The 24,325-nt window shown below is 42.5% G+C and overlaps 1 protein-coding gene and 1 pseudogene across 1 annotated transcript; both read left to right on the forward strand.

Moving 5' to 3' along the window:
• The first annotated feature begins 518 nt into the window (after positions 1-518).
• RAB33B (RAB33B, member RAS oncogene family) lies at positions 519-22,686 on the forward strand. The gene is made up of 2 exons (XM_043902454.1): positions 519-2,137; positions 19,914-22,686. Exons 1-2 carry the CDS (start codon positions 1,889-1,891, stop codon positions 20,352-20,354), a joined length of 690 nt encoding a protein of 229 aa, XP_043758389.1. The 5' UTR covers positions 519-1,888; the 3' UTR covers positions 20,355-22,686.
• Positions 10,118-11,030, forward strand: LOC122694134 (annotated as a pseudogene).
• Positions 22,687-24,325: the final 1,639 nt, after the last annotated feature.

Raw genomic sequence — 24,325 nt, forward strand, 5'->3', positions numbered from 1 at the left:
AAGACCAAGCCAAAAAAATCAGAATACAAAAAATACAGAGCAAGGGTCTTGTGGTGCAAAGACACTGATGCTTTTTCACCGTCCTTTAAAATTACCTGATTATCCAGCTTTGAATTCTTCAACTGTTTTTTGTTATTAAATCTTCAGATGCTAACCTTTAAATGGGATAAGTGGAGTAGATTAGAGGCATGTTTCCAAGGTTCTCTAGTAGTCTCTGGGATTTATCTTTATGGAACTAAAGTCACAATTAGGATTTTCCAGGCCACGTTCTGGTTTCTATAACAGGAAACGGAGTAAATGTAATTTACTCACCTGGTACACAGGTTCAACCAGGTGTGTAACCTTCTTCCCCCTGGCTAACATAACTTGGTATATCAGTAACTGTATAAAGTTTTTCTACCGCAACAGAAATTATTGTCTATTAAAGGCTTTTGCAAATTGCTGCAGCTCGGCATGCTCAGCTTTTACTACTAATTTGCTCTGACCACATTTCCATTTTATGGGCTGAAATAAGCAGTTTATCTCCTTTCCTAGGGCTTCTGGTTCTCTGTCGTTTCCCTCATTCTATTTAAGGCATGCCATGTCCTCCTCGCCATAGTCCTTCAACTTCCAAACTATGCGCTCAAACAGAAAACCCCCCAAACTCCAGTCTTATCAGAAAACGAAACTCCTCACAAAAAGCAGTATTTTTGCACATTTTGGAACTTTTCTATGACTTAGTGTATGGTAGGTTTCCTCGGAAAACTCTCAGTGATCCAGAGAATCCTCTTTAAAGCTGGGTGATCTCGTCTATTAATATTTTCCTGGGATATATGGCTGAAGACAACTGTGTGTGCTCCGTAATATTCAACGGCTACATCATCGTCACTCAGGCAGAAGACATAACTTGGGCACAGTGGGTTATACTCTCATGAGAGAGGCCATCTAGGCCAGCTCCTGGGTTCAAGGCCACCAAGCGGCCCTCCTGTGATCTTCTCTTGGGCCGCCGGACTTGGGCACCTGAGTCCCGCGGATATCGGAACACTGCTTCGGCGCCTAACGAAATTCTCCGCGCGAAGGCGGCGGGCGGCTTCGAACTCTCGCCTGCTCACTGACAACCCTGCTCCTGCCAAGACTCAAGTTCCGCGCGGCCCGGAGCTCGCCTCTAAGGGTTTCCCGCGCCCAGCGGGCTTCTGGCGGCGCCTCGCGCCCCTCAGCCCTGGTCGCTGTCTCATCTCCCGCGACCCCGAGCGTCCGAAAGAAGCAGGGAACGCGGCCGACTCCGCGGCCCCCAGCTGCAAAGGCGAGAGGACCCGCCTCCACTTCCAAGTCCGGGGAGCCCAAACGAGAAGCCGAGGCCAGCGCCGAACCTTCCGGAGACCTCACACGTCCTCGTCGGGCCCACGCCAGCGTCGAAGCGGCTCTCCCGCCCTCTCGCGAGAGAGTGCCTGGTGGTACCTCCTTCCTTTCAGCTTTCTCTCCCCGCCCCCTGAGTGCTCGCGCGGTTTCCTCCCGGGGGCGGGAGCCTTGGACGTGGCGGGGCCGGGCCAGCCAGGGTACCGGGCCCGGGGCGGTCTGCTCGGCTTCTCAGCAGCCGGCCTTCCGCGCCCCCGACAAGCCCCCGACAGGCCCAGTGCCTTCGCGGGTAGACGGGCCCCGGCCTGACTGACGCTGCGGTGGAGCTGTAGGCCGGGCGGAAGGGTCAGCGAGCCTGGGCCGGTGGGCACCACACCTGCGCGGGCGGAGGCCGGCGGGAAGGTGCGCACGCGCGCTGCCTGCGGGAGGGCGGTGGCTCCGGGGACGCTGAGCAGCGCAAGCCGCGGGCTGGGCGCGCTGGGTGGTGGTGGCGTAATCTCGCAGCCTCTCAGCCTCTCCTTCCCTCCGCCTCAGTTTGGGGCGGGTCCGGAGAATGGCTTCGGACATAGAGTCGTCGCTCGAGGCGAGCTTCTCATCCAGCGGTGCAGTGTCAGGGGGTTCAGGGTTTCTGCCACCGGCTCGCTCCCGCATCTTCAAGATAATCGTGATTGGCGACTCCAATGTGGGCAAGACGTGCCTGACCTACCGCTTCTGCGCCGGCCGCTTCCCCGACCGCACCGAGGCTACGATCGGGGTGGATTTCCGAGAACGAGCGGTAGAGATTGATGGGGAGCGTATCAAGGTGAGCGGATGGGAGACTGTCGGGAGGAAGGTTATCCCGGGAAGACCCGTGTGCCAGCCCCTTCGTGGGTTAATTGCTGGCCCGGTGCAGGGCGTGCGCGTCATCTTTTCTCACGCTGATGTGAAGATGGGAGTTGGGGATTGGAAGGATTTGTATATAGCAAACTTCTAAGGCAGTGTTTCTCAAACTTTATTGTGCATGAGATTTACCTGGGTTTGTTTGTTTTTTTTCCCCCAAGTAAAGGTTCTGATTTTGTCAGGTCTCCGGTGATGCACTTGGAGCTAGTCAGTGGAGCCCACATTGAGTAGCCAGCGTGTAGAACTGACTTACAGGCTGGGTCTCACGTGTTGGGAGTTAGTGAAGTAAGGCCAGAGGAAAAATAGTGAAATTTCTCAAGCATGGGAATTTTATTTAGTAAATATTATTTGTTAAACATGCATTTGAGTACTGCCGTAGGTATTGTGGAAGTAAAACCCCCCGTTGCCTTTGAGGAAGTACCTAGGTATTCTCTTGCATGCAGTTTTGTTATGGTAGTTTCTGGATGACGTTGAGTTGTTTAGAAAATTATGTTTTCCTGCCGAAACATTCTGTAGTTTGTACTTGGTTCCTCATTGGGTTGCCAGACCACATTCTTGGTGCCACCCTCTTTCAAGTCTTAAGTCTTATTGGTGGCTCCTGAGACTGGATAACACAGTAAAAGTGGAGAAGGTAGTAAGCTCAAGGCCAAGCCTGGGATTCTCAGGGATTGGAATGGAGGCATTGGAGAATAAGGCATCAGTGACAGGGCTGAGGCCTTCTGGTAGTGTAAACCTTAGAAACACTTCTTCACTGTGACTGATGCTCAGCCACCTGCTCATACAATCCCTTAAAACAGGTGGCTTCGGGGAACTACTCTGCCTTCCTTATACTGTGTTTATTATTTATTTCTTTTTTGCTTTAAATTAGGATGTTCATCTTTACCTCAGTCCACTGTGGGGGAAAAAAAATAGTCTTACTTCATTCCTACACCCACATCCTTCACACATGAACAATTTAGTTTTTGGTTCCCCAATCTAGGGGCTTCCCCGGTGGTGCTGGTGGTAAAGAACCTACCTTCCAATGCAGGAGACATGAGAGATGGGATCGATCCCTGGGTCAGGAAGATTCCCTAGAGAAGGACATGGCAACCCACTCTAGTATTCATGCCTAGAGAATCCCATGGACAGAGCAGCCTGGTGGGCCATAGTCCATGGGGTCGCAAAAGAGTTGGATATGACTGAAGTGGTGTAGCATAGCATAACATAATCTCTGGCCCATCTCCCCATCCCCAAAGGGATTTTACTGCCAACGATAGTAAAGGAGAAATAGAGTTGAAAAGGCATCAGTCCTCTGTAGGCCCTCTTGCCTTTTAATCTTAGCTTTAATTTTTCATTGTCCCGTTCAAGCTGGGAACGGTCGTCTTTCGGACGCGCTGTATTAGGGAGTTGAGAAAGATCTGCATACATTGCAAAGAAAAAGGTAGAATAAGAGGCTGAATATTTTCCATCAGAATTAAGTTAGGCCCAGGAACCTCTGGGGGAGGAAAATAATAGGACTTCTGAGGTTAGAGAGGGAGTTTGTTTGGCAGAGGAGTTCTGAGAGAAAGTGCATAGGTTTTGAAGCCCAGCTGGCCTGGCTCAAATCTGAACCTGTGAAAGGGCTTTGTGTCCTTCGTAGGGAGATCAGCATTGCCCAGTTTTCAATGTAAAGTCTCACATCCCAGGAACCCTCTTGGTCTTAGGCGAATTGGCGTGGTTGGCTAGTCAAGTGGTTAGGCAGTTTCCTTAATCTTTCAGTCTATTTTTCTCATCTGAAAAATTGGGATACTAGTACCCCATCAGGCTCATGTGAGGGTTAGATGAGAACATAAAGAAGGCACTTGGCTCAGAGTCAGTGATCTTGAGAAGATTCTTCTCCCCTGGAGGTTTAACATTATGATTTCTCTTTGGCACCATCAGTTCTGTGACTGCACAACCAGAGAGTGAAACAGAGATAGAGTAGGGCATAGGCAGACAGCTGAAGGGGAGGTACTCCCCCAAATCGAAGCAGGATGGTGACAACATAGAGCGACTGGAGGCAGGAGAGGAGCTGGGGTTCAGGGACCCTTTACCTGCCTCCAGGTTGCCATTTATACTTTGGTCACAGATGAATTGGGTGCAAATTTAAGAGATACCCACAGCATTTAAACGCATGAACAATGTCCAGTGTGTAACATCGAAGACTCCTGAGACTGGTGCTGGTGGTGATAAATGAAGCAGAACATCAGATGTGTTGACTCTGGGAGCACAGAGTTGATCCTGCTGGTTGAAAGGAGCAGGGAGAAAACATTTTTCTCTGTGATTGTCCTTCCTGAGCCTTAGCCTGACCTCATATGTTGATAGGGCCCCTGAGTTGGTATCCTAGTTGGTAGAGACACTGGATTTCTTTTTCTTGTCTCTAAGGCCTTATCCGTTGACTTGTACTTCCAACTGTAAGACTTGAGGTTTTTATTGTGGTCAAAAAGATTATAGATATTTCTGTAATAGAAAGAGATATGAGTATTTTGGTGGGGGAAAAGTTTAAGGTGTTCTTTTGGTGTCTTAAAAAAAATGAGGTGATATAGAAGAGCTTTATTCCATATATTGCTGCTGCTTTTTTATTAACCTATATTATGTCTTAAGTGCTACTGAGATGTTCATATTCTCTTTGGAGCATTGTAAGCCTAACCTGAAAGGACATTTCTTCTAATTTTTCATCTTGAGGTGAAAGCTGGAAAGCTCTGTGTTACTTTATTATCTATTAGTAAGTAGACATTATTTTTACTTGTTTGGTAAAAGTGAGAGGTTGTGTTAAATGTTTTGTGGACTGTAAATTTTTCAGAAAGCGTATCTTATAGCAGTGCTGTTTCAGAATCACTTAAAATGTTCTATAAAATGTGATAAAGTCTGTGTTTGCTAATCTGTTCCTAAGTACTATATATGTATAATGGAAAGTGTAAAATCTTGTTTGGAGAATTTTGAAATTTGGATAAAATTATATAGTTAATTCCTTAAATAAAAATACATTTGGTATTTAAATCAAGGTATTTAATCCTTATGCTCCTTCCATCTCTGTGTATCCTCATAATGGCAGCTATTTTCCTCTCATATCAGCACGTGACAATGTCAGACACCAACAGAATCATTAAAACCTAGTGTTGGATTTGATCTCTGTCTCTCACTAGGGATCCTCAGTGTCTATTTGAATATTGGGATAGCTTACCTGTCATTTGTAGTGAATGAGATTTTACATGTTAAATGCAAGATGTTAATATTAACTAAAGAAAAGTAGTGAGGGCCTCTCCCTCCATAGGTAAATCAAACATTTAATGGGTAAACATTTAAAGGAAAGAAGACATTTTGTTGGGCAAAAATAATTATGTTACAGTGCAGGAATCAGCAAACCATGCTTGAGAGCTAAGTACGGCCTGCTGCCTGGTTTTTTAATTTCTGTTTTTTTTTTTAAGTGAAATATGATATACAATATTATGTTAGTTTCAGGTGTCCTACATTGTCATTTGCTATTTGCATACATTATGAAATGATCGCCACTGTAAGTCCAGAAGCCGTCTGTGCCTTGCTGCCTGTTTCTATGTGGCCTGTAAGCTAAGCATGAGTTTTACATTTTCGGGTGACTGGGGAAAAAAGAACCAAAAGAATAGGATTTCATGACAAGTGAAAGTTACATGAAATTTAAATTTCAGTGTCCATAAATAATAAAGTTGTACTGAAACACACCCAGGCTCATTTGTTTATATATTGTGCTTGCTTTTGCACCACAGTGGCCGAGTTGAGTAGTTGTAACAGACCGTTAGGACTGTGAAGCCTAAGATACTTAGTATTCTGACCCTTTACAGGGAAGTTTGCTGACCCCGATACACTGCATAGATGATCTGCTGTCCTACATAGGGATAAAATTTATATACCTAAGAAGATGATTGAGGGCAGGAGGAGAAGGGGGCGACAGAGGATGAGATGATTGGATAGCATCATTGACTCATGGGACATGAGCAAACTGTGGGAGATAGCAAAGGACAGGGAAGCCTGGTGTGCTGCAGTCCGTGGGGTCACAGAGAGCTGGACTCGACTGAGCAACTGAACAATAACCACAACAGAAAGACGACTCGCAAAACCAGGCAGTCGGTGACTGCCAGGTTATTTTTGGATGTTGGTGGAGGGCTCATTCTCACTGGAGGGATATTTTCATGCGTATCATTAGCGGGATGCTCCAGCAGGATTAAAGGTTCCATGCAAAAGTGGCAAGTGAGAAGAATTGCATAGGTGTTGATAGCAACATTGCTGAAGAGTTTCTGAACAGCTAGAATCTAGATTTCATTTTGTATGCATGCTAAAAAGTCCAAGTGTTTTAGGAAGATAAATGTGGCAGCGATTGAGGATGAATCCTGAGTGAGCCTGGATCTGCCCCTTGATGGACTGGTTTTCTGTCTGCATTCTCTTCTTTAATAGACTCTTGACTTCGGGTATCATATCTATGAAGATAACTTTCAAAGCTTTGTTTGGCCCAGCCCTCACTCCTCATCTGTCACTCTGCGTTCCGTCTTGTTTTGTAGACATTGCTATTTGGGTAAGCCCTCCCTCCCCTCAACATTCTGAGGTGGGTTTGTCTTTTCTCTCGAATCTGCCTCTTCTGTTTCTCCTCTGTGTGACCTACACGGTCCTGAAGTTGTCCTCCTCTTCCCAGAGGCCTCACCATTCTCTCTCCTTTGCTTCCCAAATCCAGTTAGTTTTCTACATGGATGACTTCTCTCATGCATTCTTTCTTCAAAATCCTAGTTCATCTTTTTCACGCCTATACCATGGAATACTCCCCACCTATAAAAAGGAACAAAATTGTGCCACTTGCAGAGATGTGGATGGATCTGAAGACTGTCATACAGTATGAAGTAAGCCAGAAAGAGAAAAAGAAATAACATTTATTAACACATATATGTGGAATCTAGATAAATGGTACTGATGAACCTATTTGCAAAGCAGATGGGGACTTCAGTTCAGTTCAGTTGCTCAGTTGTGTCTGACTCTTTGCGACCCTATGGATCGCAGCACGCCAGGCCTCCCTGTCCATCACCAACTCCCGGAGTTTACTCAAACTCATGCCCATTGAGTCGGTGATGCCATCCAGCCGTCTCATCCTCTGTCTTCCCCTTCTCCTCCTGCCTCCAATCCCTCCCAGCATCAGGGTCTTTTCCAATGAGTTAACTCTTCGCATGAGGTGGCCAAAGTATTGGAATTTCAGCTTCAGCATCAGTTCATCTTTTTTATGCTCTGCTCTATTGTAGCACCTCAACTCATCTCCCAACCCCAGCCCTCAATTAATTTGTTTTATACATTGTTGCCAAAATGCCAGATTAATGTTGCCTTTTAGGGAGAGTAATCTCCCCTGCCTCAGATGCCCAGAGTAGTTCTCCATTGTATTGTAAAAAGTTCCAACTTTTAAAATAAACATAAGACCTTCCTTCTCTTGCTCCAGACTGCTTTTTCTAACTTAACTTTCCCCCCCGCGCCATTAATTCCCTTTGAGTACCCTATAGTCCAGCCAGTTATTTGCTTATCCCTATGTTTTCCTGTTGCATTTCCCACTCTGCCTGGAATAACCTCCCTTCCCATATTTCACCACATGTAATTCTTCCTGATCCACCTCAGTGTGTCTCTGTCAGGAGTCTCCCTGCCTCATTCTCCTTTCTATTTCTTCTTTCTCTCAACTTCCTTTAGCACCTTACCTGAGTCTTTAAATCTTTGCTGTTTGTACTGTATGTGTGTCTACCTCCTTTATTAGGTCTTATTCAGTTTTATTCAGGACAGAGTCCATGTCTGATAATTCCATCGACATCCTCCAGTGTCCAGCTCCGTTTCTAAATTATATAGGACTCGGATGAGTGTTGCATATATTGGAAACAGGAGATCAGTTAGTAGCCTGCTCTGGAAATCCAAAATTGGGGTAATGAGGGAAGCTAATGGAAAGAAACAGATGACACAAGAGATATTTTGATGATAAAGCCAAAAGGCTTCAGTAACTGGCTTTTTGTGAAGAGGAGGAGGAGGACTCAGATGGCTGAGGTTGTGGGTCTGATTGATTGAAGGTAGGTAGTATCTTTAGTAGAGATAAGGAATATAGACTTCCCTGGTGTCTCAGACGGTAAAGCGTCTGCCTACAATACAGGAGACCTGGGTTCAATCCCTGGGTCAGGAAGATCTCCTGGAGAAGGAAATGGCAACCCACTCCAGTATTCTTGCCTGGAAAACCCCATAGACGGAGGAGCCTCGTGGATTACAGTCATGGGGTCACAAAGAGTCAGACACAACTGAGTGACTTCACTTTCACTTTCATGGAAGATTGATTTTTGAGAGGCTCTGTAAAAAAATTTTGTGTTAATCACTTCTTTGTTGAGATGGTGTTGTATTAAAGTGGAAATGTTGGATTGGCAGCTGGAAGTGTAGAACTGGAGGAAATAATCATGACTGTGAAGATGAAGTTGGGGAGCATAGGTAGATGAAGACAAAACGCCCAGTGTAGTTAACATGCTTAGATAGTGAACTAGAACTTGGCTTCATAATGTAATGAAGAGGATATACCATGAATGCTGAACCCAAATAGAAATCAGATTATTTATCCTTCTCCATTGTTTTGTCTTGATCTTTATTAAAAGTAATCCAATGTTTATAAGTCAGAGTATTTTATAAGACATCTTACACCTTACCTGACTAGAATTAAATTGAGAATTCATCTTACAAGTGGTGATGGTGCAATATTGCAAAGTAATTAGCCTCCAATTAAAATTTTTAAAAATTAAAAAAAAAAAAAAGAAGTGGTGATGGTGGTTAGCAAGATACCAAATTGGTCCTCTTGATTTGATTTTCACTGGAATTCAGTGAATGGGAGTACTGACAGTTGGGGTACCCTAAAAACGAATCTTAATCTATGACCCCTTAGCTCAGAAAACTGGGATATTTGGGTCTGCAGTGGTTTGGTCTTGGGTCCTGTATGGTATGAGCAGTTTCCATTTTCACAGACCCAAGCCATTCCACTATCTGAAGAATCCCTGGAACCAGGCCAGAGCTCCTGTTCTTCCAGCCTGATCAGAAGCCCGTGATTCTTATAGCTCTTCTTTGAAAAGTAGCAACATTGGTGTTTGTACTCAGATGTGAGATATGATGGAATTATTAATTTTCCAGGGATCTTTCATCAATAGTTAAGATCTTTTGTTTTAGAGTCTGTGTCAGCTTTCTGTACTCAAATTAAGCAAAATTTTGCTTAAGCAAAATGAGATTTTTTTTTTTCACATAGCTGAAAACTCAGAAGAAAGTACTTCTTTTTCTGTCAGTTCTAATACCAGTACTAAAATGGAGACTCAGTGATTCTGCTTGGGGATTGTGACATATGCCCACCCCCAAACTGTGGTGGTGACATGGGTGTGGGGATGGGTCACATGCCTGGCTGGGTGTTCATGTGAATTGAAGGCAGGGGAGGGGTGGTTCCCCAAGGAAAATGAGATGCTATTAACAGTACCCAGTGAAGAGCCAACTCACTGGAAAAGACCCTGATGGTGGTAAAGATTGAGTGCAGGAGGAGAAGACGGCGAAGGAGGATGAGATGGTTGGATGGCATCACTGACTCAATAGACATGAGTCTGAGCAAACTCTGGGAGATGGTCAAGTACAGGGAAGCCTGGTGTGCTATAGTCCACGGGGTCGCAGAGAGTCGGACATAACTTAAAGACTGAAAAACGAACAATAAACAGAGTTGGGATTGTATGCTGGACTGGGATGGAGAAGGCAACGGCACCCACTCCAGTACTCTCGCCTGGAAAATCCCATGGACAGAGGAGCCTGGTGGGCTGCGGTCCATGGGGTCGCGAAGAGTCAGACACGACTGAGCGACTTCACTTTCACTTTTCACTTTCATGCATTGGAGAAGGAAATGGCAGCCCACTCCAGTGTTCTTGCCTGGAGAATCCCAGGGACGGCGGAGCCTGGTGGGCTGCCGTCTACGGGGTCGCACAGAGTCGGACTTAGCAGCAGCAGCTTAGACTGGGAAAACCAACACTCATCCATAATAGAATCACTTAGCCCAGGTTTAAATCCTGGCTGTAAGACCGTAGTAGTACAGCTCTTTCAACCGTCTTGGAGCCTGTGGAGGCCTACTGGGAACAGGACTTCTAGCATAACTCTTAATAATATGTCTGGAAGACTGTGGTCCAAGGCCAGTTTTGCCGGCTATGAGCAGGGTCTCTGGACCCAGAGGGAGCATACAGCCCTTTGTAAAATTGAAGACATTTGTGTTCAAGATGAAACTGAATTCTGTCTAGGCAAGAGATGTACTTATGTGTACAAAGCAAAAACAGCACAGTAACTTCTGGTGGAAAACCTCACAAAAGCAGAGTTATGTGGGGAAAGGTAACTGGCGCTTGTGGAAACAGTGGCATGGTTTGTATCAAATTCTGAAGCAACCTTCCTGTTAAGGTCATTGGATGCAGAATCCCTGTGATGCTGTACCCATCAAGGATTTAAATTTATTGAACAGTAAGTAAATAAAAGTGTGGATTTGTTTAAAAAAAAAAAAAGGCTTCGTAGCATAACTGAATCACTGTGGTGTACCCCTGAAACGAACACAATATTGTAATCCAGTTAAATTGTAAACTGTACTTCAATTAAAAAAAAAAGGCTTCATAGTCTCTTTGTGTCCTCAGGTGAGTTACATAACCTTAGTAAACCTCAAATTCCTCATCTGCAAGATTGGGTAATTGTTACATTCAGTTCAGTTCAGTTCAGCCGCTAAGTCGTGTCCGACTTTTTGCGACCCCATGAATCGCAGCACGCCAGGCCTCACTGTCCATCACAAACTCCCGGAGTTTACTCAAACTCATGTCCATCGAGACGGTGAAGCCATCCAACCATCTCATCCTCTGTCATCCCCTTCTCCTCCTGCCCCCAATCCCTCCCAGCGTTAGGGTCTTTTCCAATGAGTCAACTCTTAGCATGAGGTGGCCAAAGTATTGGAGTTTCAGCTTCAGCATCAGTCCTTCCAGTGAACATCCAGGACTGATCTCCTTTAGGATGGACTGATTGGATCTCCTTGCAGTCCAAGGGACTCTCAAGAGTCTTCTCCATCACCACAGTTCAAAAGCATCAATTTTTTGGCACTCAGCCTTCTTCACAGTCCAACTCTCACATGACCACTGGAAAAACCATAGCCTTGACTAGACGGACCTTTGTTGGCAAAGTAATGTCTCTGCCTTTTAGTATGCTATCTAGGTTGGTCATAACTTTTCTTCCAAGGAGTAAGCGTTTTTTAATTTCATGGCTGCAATCACCATTTGCAGTGATTTTGGAGCCCCCAAAAATAAAGTCTGACACTGCCTCCACTGTTTCCCCATCTATGTCCCATCACTTCATGGGACATAGATGGGGAAACAGTGGACATTAGGGCCATGTACATTAAATAAGATAGTGCTTGTAAAGGACTTAGCATAGTGCCTGGAACATGCTTGGGCTGTGCAAAACCTCAAGTAAATATGAGTAGTTTAAGTTCAGTTCAGCTGCTCAGTCATGTCAGACTTTGCAACCCCATGGATTCCAGCACACCAGGCGTCCCTGTCCATCACCAACTGACGGAGCTTGCTCAGACTCATGTCTGTCGAGTCGGTGATGCCATCCAACCCTCTCATCGTTTGTCGTTCCCTTCTTTTCTTGCCTTCAATCTTTCCTAGCATTGGGGTCTTTTCCATTGAGTCAGTTCTTCACATCAGGTGGCTAAAGTATTAGAGTTTCAGCTTCAGCATCAGTCCTTCCAATGAATATTCAGGACTGATTTCCTTTAGGGTGGACTGGTTTGATCTTGTAGTCCAAGGGACTCTCAAGAGTCTTCCCCAACACCACAGTTCAAAGGCATCAGTTCTTTGAGTGAACACTAATACCTTCAGGAGAGATGGTAATAATGGAAAATGCATAAATAAGCAGAGAAACATAGGGACAGAGGATAGCTAAGATTGCTGTTTCCAAATTATGTGTATTCTTTACTCTTAAGACCACAGCTAATGAAAAGAAAAGAAGATGAGCTCATTATGTTATGTAAATTAGCCCTGATTTTAAGGTTAAAACAGGCTTTTGAAAACGTGAATGACTGGATCAAGGTCCCACACTGGTGGCTGGGCTGGAATTTACAGCCCAGCCCTTGCTTCCTTTCTCTCCTTGCTGACTTCGTATCTCTTGCATTATGCTGTAATTAAATTCTTCCTTTAAAGTATTTCTAGTCACACAAAATGTGTCACTTCTCCTTGTTAGGGAAGCTAAAATTTATTTTTGAAATTTGCCATATGGATCTGTACGTCAGATGTACATATTACTACTACAGTATGCTAAAAGGAAAGGGTTCTGTTACAGTGTTACTAATACTAGTCGTGATGTTGATTTACATCATCAAGCTATTAATAGAAGCTTTTGTGTAATCATCAGATGATCTTTTATATAGGCTGCTTAGAAGCAGAAATAATAAAAATGTGTTCTTTGAAAGAACAGTACTGGGCTTAGTCACTCAGTTTGTCCTACTCTTTGCGACCCCATGGACTATAGCCTGCAGGCTCCTCTGTCCATGGGGATTCTCCAGGCAAAAATACTGGAGTGGGTTGCCATGCCCTCCTCCGGGGATATTCCTGCATTGCAGGCAGATTCTTTATCATCTGAGCCACCAGGGAAATCCAAGAATACTGGACTGGGTAGCCTATCCCTTCTCCAGGGGATCTTTCTGACCCAGGAATCAAACCGGGGTCTCTTGCATTGCAGACTGGTACCAGCTGAGCTACAATAAAAATGTAGTCTTTGAAAGAACAGGGGAAGAGGAAATTTGATAGCTGATCAAAGAAAGAAAGATCATTTGGGCTAATACTTTATCTTCTTTAGTCAAGCAAAAAAGTATTAAATCAATTTGCCAAATCATTTCTCATTTTGGTAATAAAACTGCTAAAAAGAGCTTTCAGGAATAGTAAGAAACTTCTCAGGATTTAGCAAACAGGTTGCCATTTGTATTGGAACTTGATACTTGGATTTAAAGTTGGGATTCATGAAATATTTTAAAAGTATATTTTATGTTGTCTTTTTAATGTCTCAAATGGGAGAATACCCTGTAAAAGCACCTGTGAGCCAATTCTCTTTCCTAAGATATTAAGTATCAAATTGGGAAAAATTGCTCTGAAAACACTTCCTAACTTAACATCTGCCAGACAAAAGCCTGTCCCTTCCCTAGTTTCCAAAGTGTCATTTTCCCTTCTTTTCTAAGCATTGTGAACCACTGCACTCAGAGCTAAATCTAAAGACTTTTCTAGGTTATCATAAGGCTTGTTCCCCACTGGGGAGCTATATCTGTCTCTCTCAGTCATAGTTCTCTCTAGCCTTCGTGGCTGACAGTTTTTATCAGTTGGCCTGTCCTCTCTGCCGTCACCTCAGTGCAGACCTGAAAGGCAGCAGGAGGCGTAACAGTGTGTCCTAGGCCTTCACTTGTTCTAGTAATTCAGTGAGTGAAATTTTGAAGCTTCCTTTTAAATTCAGTTGACCCTCTGTATCTAAGGGAGAATATTTGGGGGAAAAAAATTTCCCAAAGCAAAACTTGAATTTGCCCACTGCTGGCAACTGTTTACATAGCACTTACATTGCATTACATTTACATTATATTACATTGCATAAGTAATTTAGAGATGACTTAAAGAATACAGATGTAAGTTAAATGCAAATATTATGCCATTTTATATAAAGGACTTGAACATCCTTGGATTTTGGTGTTAGATTTTGGTGGGGGTTCCTGGAACCAGTCCTCCATGGATACTGAGAGACACCGGTATTTCTTTGTAAGTGACTCACCAACATAGTATATACTTTAAGGCTCTTTGGTCAAGTGTGAGGAGTTATCCCATACTTCTTTTTTCCTGGAAGTCTTGATATGATCAGAAGGTTTTGAGTAAGATTGATGGGAGGAGGCTTATTGTTGCGTCAGTCCCAGCTTAAACAAACAAGTTTTCTTAAGGATGAATGTCCTCATCATCACCACTTGCATTTATTGAGGACTTTCACAGTTCTTTGAGACAGGTCTAAATTCTGCATGATTTTTTAAAAACTTTAGTTTGTTAAAACAAATTAATTTTTTATGGAAAACAGAAAAGTAAAAATAAAGGGGGGAATTTGGCTTAAATGCAATCATTTTAAAAATTACTTTTAATTGGAGGATAATTGTTTTCCACTGTTGTGTTGTTTTCTGCCTTAGGTCCCTACGAGTCAGCCATAGGTAATATACATGTCCCCTCCCTCCCACCTCCCACCCATCCCACCCTCTAGGCTGTCACGGTGTGCTAGGCTGAGCTCCCTGCGCTATATAGCAGCTTCCCACTAGCTGTCTGTTCCACACACGGTAATGTATGTATTTCAATGTATTTCAGTCCTGCTCTCTCAGTTCATCCCACCCTGGCCTTCCCCTTCTGTGTCCATGAGTCTGTTCTCTACGAAAGACAGCCATTGTTCATGTTTTGGTCTGTTACCTTCTTGTGTACTTTTTATTGTTTTAACTTAAATATGTACTCTGCGTTATAAATCATTCTTCATTAATGAAATGAATTTTGAATATCTGAGCTGGGAAAACATTATTAAAAGAGGAAGAAGTCAGTTCCAGTTCTTTGGACGGCTTTTATATACATCATCCAAATCATTCCCAAAATTTCTTTCTGAATGTTAAAGATACAGTTTGAAGTGGGATTTTTTTTTTATTCTAAAAAAAACTGAGATATTTAAGATTTATGTTTGAAAATAAACGATTTAGTGGTTTTTACTGTGTTCACAAGCCTGTGTCACATCATCACTTACGAATTCCAGAACATCTCACCAGTCCAGAAGGAAACCGCTTACCCATTATCTGTCGCTTCTCATTCTTCCCTTTCCTTCAGATCCTGGCAACCACGAATCTATTTACTATCTCTGGAGATTTGCCTTATAGTGGAAGTTTCATATACCTGGAATCTTATGATGCGTGGTCTTTTGTGTCTGGCTTCTTTTACTAAGCATAATGTTCATCCATGTTGTATCATGTGTCAATATTTCATTCCTTTTTATGGCTGAATAATGTTCCATTATATGGATATATATTTTATTTACCCATTCTTAAGTTGGTGGGTATTTAGATTGTTTCCACCTTTTGAAAGTTCAACATGTTAGCGCTCAGTTGTGTCTCTTAGCAACCCCATGGACTATAACCCGCCAGGCTTCTCTGTCCATGGAATTCTCCAGGCAAGAATACTGGAGCAGGTTGCCATTCCCTTCTCCAGGGGATCTTTCCAACCCAGGGATTGAGCCAGGGTCTTTTGCATTGCAGGTGGATTCTTTACCAATATAGTGTAAATGTAACTTTTACATGCAGTAGGAAACCAAAAAATTCATGTGATTTGCTTTATTGTGATATTTGCTTTATTGCAGTGGTCTGGAACTGAATCCGCAATATCTTCAGGATATGCCTTATATTATATTTCTACCTTGAACAAAGTTAGACTTAGGAAGAAAGGGAGACTATTTCAAAAATGGATACACTTGAACTAAGAAGAGCTACCATAAAAAAAAAAAAATAGATGAAAAAAATCAGAACTGAAAAATTAAGATAGCCTGAGAGTGGTGATCAATATTTCCATCTCTAACCATATTTTTAAAGTGTATTCAATAATTCATTACGTCTTAATTGAGCACTTAGCACCATGTTTCAGCACTTCCTCTTTTATATACGGCTTACTTTGGGGGCCGGCTACAGTATCCCCTCAGTTTTCCTCTCCTTTGGTATTGCTTTCAGTTCAGTCACTCAGTCATGTCCAGCTCTTTGCCATTCCACGGGCTGCAGAATGCTGGGCTTCCCTGTCCATCACCAACTCCTGGAGCTTTCTCAAACTCATGTCCATGGAGTTGGTGATGCCATCCAACCATCTCATCCTCTGTCATCCCCTTCTCCTTTCAGTCTTTCCCAGCATCAGGGTCTTTCCTAATGAGTCAGTTCTTCGCATCAGGTAGCCAAAGTATTGGAGTTTCAGCTTCTACATCAGTCCTTCCAATGAATATTCAGGACTGATTTCTTCTAGGATTGACTGGTGTGATCTCCTTGCGGTCCAAGGGACTCACAAGAATCTTCTCCAACACCACAGCTCAAAAGCATCAATTCTTTGGTGCTCAGTTTTCTTTATAGTCCAACTCTCACATCCATACATGACTACTGGAAAAACCATAGCTTTGACTAGACGGAGCTTTGTTGGCAAAGTAATATCTCTGTTTTTTAATCTGCTGTCTAGGTTGATCATACCTTTTCTTCTAATGAGCAAGTGTCTTTTAATTTCATGACTGCAGTCACCATCTGCAGTGATTTTGGAGCCCGAGAAAATAAAGTCTGCCCGTGTTTTCATTGTTTTCCCATCTATTTGCCATGAAGTGATGGGACCAGACGCCATGATCTTAGTTTTTTGAATGTTAAGTTTTAAGCCAGCTTTTTCACTCTCCTCTTTCACTTTCATCAAGAGGCTCTTTAGTTCCTCTTTGCTTTCTGCCCTGAGGGTGGTGTCATCTGTATGTCTGAGGTTATTGATATTCTCTAGAGAAGTCATCTCTGAGAAGGCAATGGCAACCCACTCCAGTGCTCATGCCTGGAAAATCCCATGGACGGAGGAGCCTGGTAGGCTATAGTCCATAGGGCCTCGAAGAGTCAGACACAACTGAGCAACTTCACTTTCACTTTTCACTTTCATTCATTGAAGAAGGAAATGGCAACCCACTCCAGTGTTCTTGCCTGGAGAATCCTGGGGATGGGAGCCTGGTGGGCTGCCGTCTATGGGGTCGCACAGAGTCGGACACTAAAGTGACTTAGCAGCAGTAGCAGCAGCAGAGAAGTCATCTATTTAGGCTTCCATACTCTGAGTATCTATAAATAATACAAGCCTTTCAATTAAAAATTATCTAAGGGACTTCTCTGGTGGCACAGTGGATAAGAATCCTCCAGCCAGTGCTGGAGACACAGGTTCGATCCCTGGTCCTGGAAGATCCTACATGGGGTAGAGCAGCTAAACCCATGTGCCACAATTACTGAAGCCCGCTTACCTAGAGCCGATGCTCCGCAATAAGAAGCCCCCACTTGCTGAAACTAGAGAAAGCCCATGTGTAAATGATAACCCAGCACAATCAAAAATTTTAAAAAAAAAGCTGTCTGAGCATCTCTGTCCTTAGTCTTTTCCATTGTGATTAGTACACTCATTTACTTTTTCTTTTTCTTTTTTTTTTCTAATTTTTTAAAAACATTTTTTAACATTTCCCACCTGCAACACAGGTAGTCTTGAGCTTCCCAGAATTATACAAATTCAATCTAAAAATTAATCCGCCCATCAAAATAAAAACCGAGGCACTGCTTTAGTGAAAACAGAATTAATTCCTGAGTGTTGTTTTACGAGCAGTTGAGAAAGAAAAAAATTCTGTAAAGTAATGAGATTTTGGGGGCCAAGGAGACATACAATGAGTCTTCAAACATTTCTGTTCCCTGCCTTCCACTCTACACAGTCCTGGGAGGAGGTAAAGATCCCACAAGGGCTCATAGAGATTCTGATTCAATACTGCCTCCCTGAAAGTGACAGACTAATTATGCAGGCTTTGGACAGGTCTTGGTAGGAGCTGTCTCCAAGCACATTTTTTTCCCTCCTTTGGTCACAGTTTCAGTTCTAGATATTGAGATTCCTTGTTGGCTCAACCATCAGTAGACTTGGGGCAGGATGAAAAACCCAGGCCCCTCTGAAGATCTGGAATGATCTGTGTGTCTGCATTTGGAAAGATTCGTGACCCGGAGGTGGGTGAGCATCAGCCAGAGGCTCAGAAGGATTCATCTTGGTAAATTGTTTCTAGCAGCTCTGGCAACTTAAAAGCGGAAACCCTGCCAGGATGGGTGAAACAAGCCTCTCGGATGCAGAGGACAGATGACGGAGGGTCCAAGGAGGTTGGACGTTTAGTTGAAGCGAGGTGGTGGGGATGAATAGAGATGGAAAACCAAGATAGATTTCTGCCTTATTGCATTCTTTGGAATTTTTTTTTAATTTAAATTTATCTTTGGGTGTGCTGGGTCTTCGTTGCCATGTGCAGACTTTCTCTAGCTGTGCTGAGCAGAGGCTAGTAGAGCAGAGGCTCTCACTGCAGCGGCTTCTCTGGTTGCGGAGCAAAGCTTCTACAGCATGGGCACTGTAGTTGTCGTGGAATGTGGGATCTTCCCAGACCAGGGAGCAAATGAACCCGTGTCCCCTGCACTGGCTGATGGATTCTTATCCACTGTACCACCAGTGAAGTCCTGGGTGGGACAGTAAGTCCTTTTCTTACTGAAAGCACAGCATGGTGGTCAGGTTCTGGGGCAAAGCATTTCCAGACCACTTCCGGTCATCATGTGGGGGACCAAGAGGGTGGTACGGTGGGGATACCAGGTCCCTTTGGGTAATGGCCCCAAACTGGAAACAACCATAGTTTATGGTTTTTTAATCATTTAGTCAATCTCCATAAGGGACTGACAAATGATGATAAAACAATGCAGGCAAGTATGTGTTAAAACGCAAGTATCTCCAAGGCACACTGAAGTGCATGGTGAAGAATATTTTAAGTAACATTTAAAAACAGCAGGGACTTCCCCCGTTGTGGTCCAGTGGTTAAGACTTTGCCTTCCAGTGCAGGGATGTGGGTTCAAACCCTGGTCAGGGAGCTTAAGATCCCACAGGCTTCATGACCAAAAATCTCTGCCCAGCAGCGCGCCCAGCACCAGGCTCAGCGCCCCGCACAGTGGCGCCACCGGCCCGGGGGCCGTGCCCTCGGAGCGCATCCTGCGTCCCGGCAGCTCAGGCCGCCCGCCGCCCGACCGGGGCGCAGCGCCTGCTCGCGGTCCCCGCCGGCTGTCCCATGCCAGCGAGTCGGCCGGCCGGGCTGTAGAGCCGGTGGTCGCGCCCCGCCGCTGCCGGGTGCAAGCCGCTGCAGCTCCGGATCCCGCGGCCATCATTTACTTTTTCTTAGGAACTAGGCAGAGGCACAATAAATTCCATGTTTTAAGAGAATCATAACATATGACTTGTATTTAGCTTTAGATATCATTACCGTACCCGCCCCCCCCCCCCCCCCCCCCCCCCCCCGCCACCCCGTATTTCCATTGGGAGGTATTGGAATATTTTTATTGGTAGAGATGTTTAGGATAGATAAGTGATTTCCTAGTCATTTGAATTTTTTAAAGGGGCCTGGATTTTGTCAGATGTATATATATGTTGATATAGAGGCTAAACCCCATGACTTTTCACATCTATCCTAATTCTACTATTTTAAATTACATGAGTGAAAGGCAGGGAAGGGCATATTGTAACCAGATTTGCAGAAATTAGACACTTAACATGTTTTTAAAATCTGATATCTGTTTCTTTTAGCATTTTAAAATCAATTTTTGAGGTATAATTTTTTCCAAACAAACTTGACTTACTGAATTAAAGTGCTAAATTGAAGTACTTGTTCTGACACTTGTGTTAATCATGAAGTAACTGGACTAGCATCATGACATTTAAATCACATAAGTAACACCGAAAAAGCACTTTAGAAGGGAGCAAAGTAGTATAAGTGAAGAAGTACAGAGGACCGTGCAAAGGTAGTGAAAGTTTTCTATATGTATGACTGGATGGAATTTTCAGTTTTTCTCTCCTTTTTTCCACTTTCAGATCCAGTTATGGGACACAGCGGGACAAGAACGATTCAGAAAAAGTATGGTCCAGCACTACTATAGAAACGTGCATGCTGTTGTCTTCGTGTATGATATGACCAACATGGCGAGTTTTCACAGCCTGCCGTCTTGGATAGAAGAATGCAAACAGCACTTGCTAGCCACCGATATACCACGGATTCTTGTTGGAAATAAATGTGACTTGAGAAGTGCCATTCAGGTACCCACAGACTTGGCACAAAAATTTGCTGACACACACAGTATGCCTTTGTTTGAAACCTCTGCTAAAAACCCCAATGATAATGACCATGTGGAAGCTATATTTATGACCTTGGCTCATAAGCTTAAGAGCCACAAACCATTAATGCTTAGTCAACCCCCTGATAACGGAATTACCCTGAAGCCTGAACCAAAGCCTGCAATGACATGCTGGTGCTAAATCACAGTCTTTATTACAGTATCTAATATTGACTAAAGAAATACTTCTGAAGTATGACAGTGATAAGTCATAGAATTTAATCTCAGATACAATGGATCATCCTGACACGTTACTGTTTATCATCGTCATGCTTATTTTTGTATTTTGTGTCTACTTAATCAAGTTTGTCACTGTGACACCACAAGGAAAAAGTTTTCAGATGAGGTTGAAATGAAGCAATATTAGGATGATTCAGAACATCTTTGCATTGAGAGCGCAAGGAGGAGGCTTCATATGAGAGCATAATGGGATTTTAAGAGTTAGTGATTGTTTAATCCTGTGTTCCTGAAATTGAAAAAATATATTAAGGATTTAGGTCACTTACTGGTATGTCCTTTGAATGGGAAGTATTCTCAGTAGGATAAAACTGGTATTTGCCTCTCCCTAGAGTTCTTTCTTTGTATTGTTAGTATATTAATTGCATTATTATTGGTATATTTTAAGAGCTAAGACTTCAGATCTGGTGGAAGAAGACCTAGAATGTTTTCTGGTTCTCAGCCCAGAAAGAATGACTTTCCCAACAGTTCTAGATGTTTGATCTTTGTAAACAGTGTCAATCAGGTCTGTAAAAATACCATTGTCATTTTAAAAAAGAGTAATTCTATAAAACATGCAGAAGTAAATCAGATTTTAATGCAAATGAAATGACATAATAAGGTGCTTTATACTTTACTTTGATATATTTAAATAGTAAAAAACTAATTGAAAGATTTGAGAAGTTATAGTTTAGGGGAAATAAGTAAACATGGTTCCTGACTGCCACAAGAGACCTTCCAGCTCTCGGCTTTTAGTCATTTCAAACTGTGTTCTGACATGGGATCTCATGCTCCCTCCATCAACTTAATGCCTAAAAGCATCCATCATCTCTTCCATTTGAATTGTAACTCTGAGGGCATACCTATAATTGCTGTGAGTCTACATTTATTTCTGTAATAGAATTCTGTCATAGTATACTGCTGTTTAGATCTTTAAATCTTATGGTCACAACAAACTACTCCTCCTCAGTATGAAAAATAAATTAGGTATTACAGAATATCTAGTCAATTCCTCAGTGATGGAAAGAATATTTCAGAAAGTATTTTACCCTAAATGCTTTTGTTTTGAATGTAAGACTTTGCACATAGGAAATAATAAGCTTGCATATGACGCTATTACATGAATGGAATGTAAGCCATGAACTCTAACTGAAGTGTGCACATTCACTAATTCTGAAAGATTGCTGAACTTACCATTCTAGAGGACATTAAGCTGAAAGGTGATTATACATAAAATATTTTCAGAATGTGGGAGACCAATGAAATATGTGATCTAATCTAGTTTAGAATTTTTTACTTAATCATGGTGGTCCTGGTTGAGTAATTTAGTTATAAAAACAAGATACTTCTATTAAATAAACTAACTGAAAATAATAATTAAGGGAAATAATTATTCTATTTTAATCACTAGACCTTAAGGAAAAAGAAATGGTCTTTGTTTTTAATGAGATTAATCCATTTTTCTTATCATGCTAGAATTAAAAGTGGTTTGACTTTATCTAAATTGATATTAATTTGTAACTATTTTTATAGCAAAACAATGACAGCTGTTATCATTGTTGTGGGTGTTAACAGTTTTTTAAAGAAGGGAATCTGTTTATTGCTTATCAAAACATTTTCTAAAGTGGGGGAAGAAAGTTTACAGACTTTCCAAGCACATTTATGTTTTTTCATTGCTGTTATTAATATTTTTTAAAGTAATTTAACTTTATTTCTTTTTGTAAGGAGTGAGTAGTAAGTATCCTTTAAAGTTCTCTGAAAGGACTTATTTTTTCCACTTTAATATTTATTAATTTAAAAATATTTGTATCCCATTTGTGGTGATTTGTTTTAATTTTTTTCTATACATGTTTTCATTTTTAAAAGGAACATACTTATCAGTTGAATGGGGATGAAGCTTTTAGATATTTTCCAAAATATTTATAAAACACTTCACCAACTTGACAAATCACTTCCAAAATGGTGGCTATTCTTAATTTTTAAAGCACAAGTCACAGGTTTTATAACTCCCGTGTGAGTTTGTTTTAACGGTATCCTTTAGTTGAAAACTTCCGATATGTTTTGGAAAAGTCATAGTTTGGGAGAACACCAAAGGAAGCTAATACAGGCTATATAATAAAGTTAGTTCGTAATGACAGTATGTTGCTAATACATTTCTTCTTGAAATCTAAACGAGAGTTAAATAATTTTGTTGTGGAGTAGTGTCACTGTAATTTTGCCCTCATGAAGTTCAATAAACCAGCTTTGACATAAGGAAATTGTAGCTTATTTTCTTTCTTTGGTTGAGTAGAAAATAAGACCCAAAAAAAGTCTTTTTTTCCCTTGGCTTCTAGGTAATGTGTAATATATTAAACAAAAACACTCACTTGAAAATTTATTTGGGAGTACATTTGAGGTTAAAGAAGTTTTCAGGTAAAAACCCTAAGTTTTAAAATGAGCTGGTAGGGTAGCTTTTTTTTGTGAGGCTAAGTAGTCTACCTTGTTTAAGAACAAACACTTCAGTGCAATTGGCAGATACCACAAGAGTGATTGATATTTCCAGATTTAGAGGTCAAAGGATTTGGAAGAATGAATAAGTATAAAATGTGTGAGAAAGAAGATGTGGCAAGTGTAAAATTAGTCTCTGTATTCAGATAACTGATTTAGGAGATTGTGGACCGGGGCTTGGGGCCTCTGAAGTTCATACTGCTTTCCCTGGTCAGTTTATCTCATTTATGTTCCTCTTCTGTTCAAACACAAAATTACATTATTCATGAAAGACTGCTTTTTAAATTGAATAATAAGACAATAGGTTGGTCTTTGGGGGGCAAACTTACTAGAGCCTGTGTATGTGCATGTTCAGTCACTCAGTCGTGTCTTACTCTTTGCGACCCCCTGGAATGCAGCCTGCCAGGCACCTCTGTCCATGGGATTTTCCAGGCAAGAATACTGGAGAGGGTTGCCATTTCCTCTTCCAGGGAATCAGTCTTCCCAACCCAGGGATCAAATGTGAGTCTCCTGCCTCTCCTGCATTTCCAAGCAGATTCTTTACCACTGCGCCACCTGGGAAGCCTGCTTGACAAACGCTGATTCACTTCGTTTGCTGAAATAACCTGATTTATCAAACATTTGTCAAGTACCTGCTATGCACTTTCCAGTTGTGTTAGGCGGTGAGCTGCATAGATGAACAAGATTGTCCTTGAAGAACTTAGAAAATAATACATAAACCAGTAGGAATTCTACAATGTCATGTGGTAGATGTAATTAAAGAGGCAGATACAAAGGACAATGAGCACAGAAATGGCATGACCTCGTGGCTCTGATGCAGAGGAGTGAGTGTGTGGTGAAATGAAGGGGTAGTCAGAACACTGGGAAATGAAACCAGCAAGGCAGGGCGTGGTTGAACCTCCAAGTTGCCATGTGTAGTGGAATTCAGACTGACTTGGGTGCGGGTATCAGAAGCTCAGTCCACATCAGCCTACAAGGGGGCATTTATTGCCAGAGTCTGACTTGTCTGACTTTGGGTCCAGCTGCATCCTTGTCCTGGAGTCTAAAGAAGAGCTGGGATGGAGCAGTTTCCCACCTTGGGTTCAAATCGCTGCATACCTTCATTCTCTCTCTCCACACCTTCATTCTCTCTCTCCTTTATTACTGGGTTTCTCCACTTTTCTGGTTCACTTGGCAGAAAACATGGCCACTGACTGCCTCTGAGCTTTTGCATGCTGCAGAAATCCAAAGAGAAACTGACTGTCAGTCCCAAGTCAAAATGTCTAGGATGACTTGGCTAGATTCAGGTGCCCAGTATAAGACCAATAGCTAAGAAAAGATCAATTAGTAAATTTCCATGTTTGGGGAAGAAGGAATTTTGGGGAACAGAAGGGAAAAAGCCACACAAAATCATTTGAGCTTTACTGTTTA

This window comes from Cervus elaphus, chromosome 5 (genome assembly GCF_910594005.1).
Source record: "Cervus elaphus chromosome 5, mCerEla1.1, whole genome shotgun sequence".
NCBI classification, from domain to species: Eukaryota; Metazoa; Chordata; class Mammalia; order Artiodactyla; family Cervidae; genus Cervus; species Cervus elaphus.

Coding starts and splice junctions, on each gene's coding strand:
- RAB33B (XM_043902454.1), top strand. CDS start 1,889: ATGGCTTCGGACATAGAGTCGTCGCTCGAGGCGAGCTTCTCATCCAGC. Junction 2,138..19,913: donor TTGATGGGGAGCGTATCAAG/GTGAGCGGATGG, acceptor TTCCACTTTCAG/ATCCAGTTATGGGACACAGC.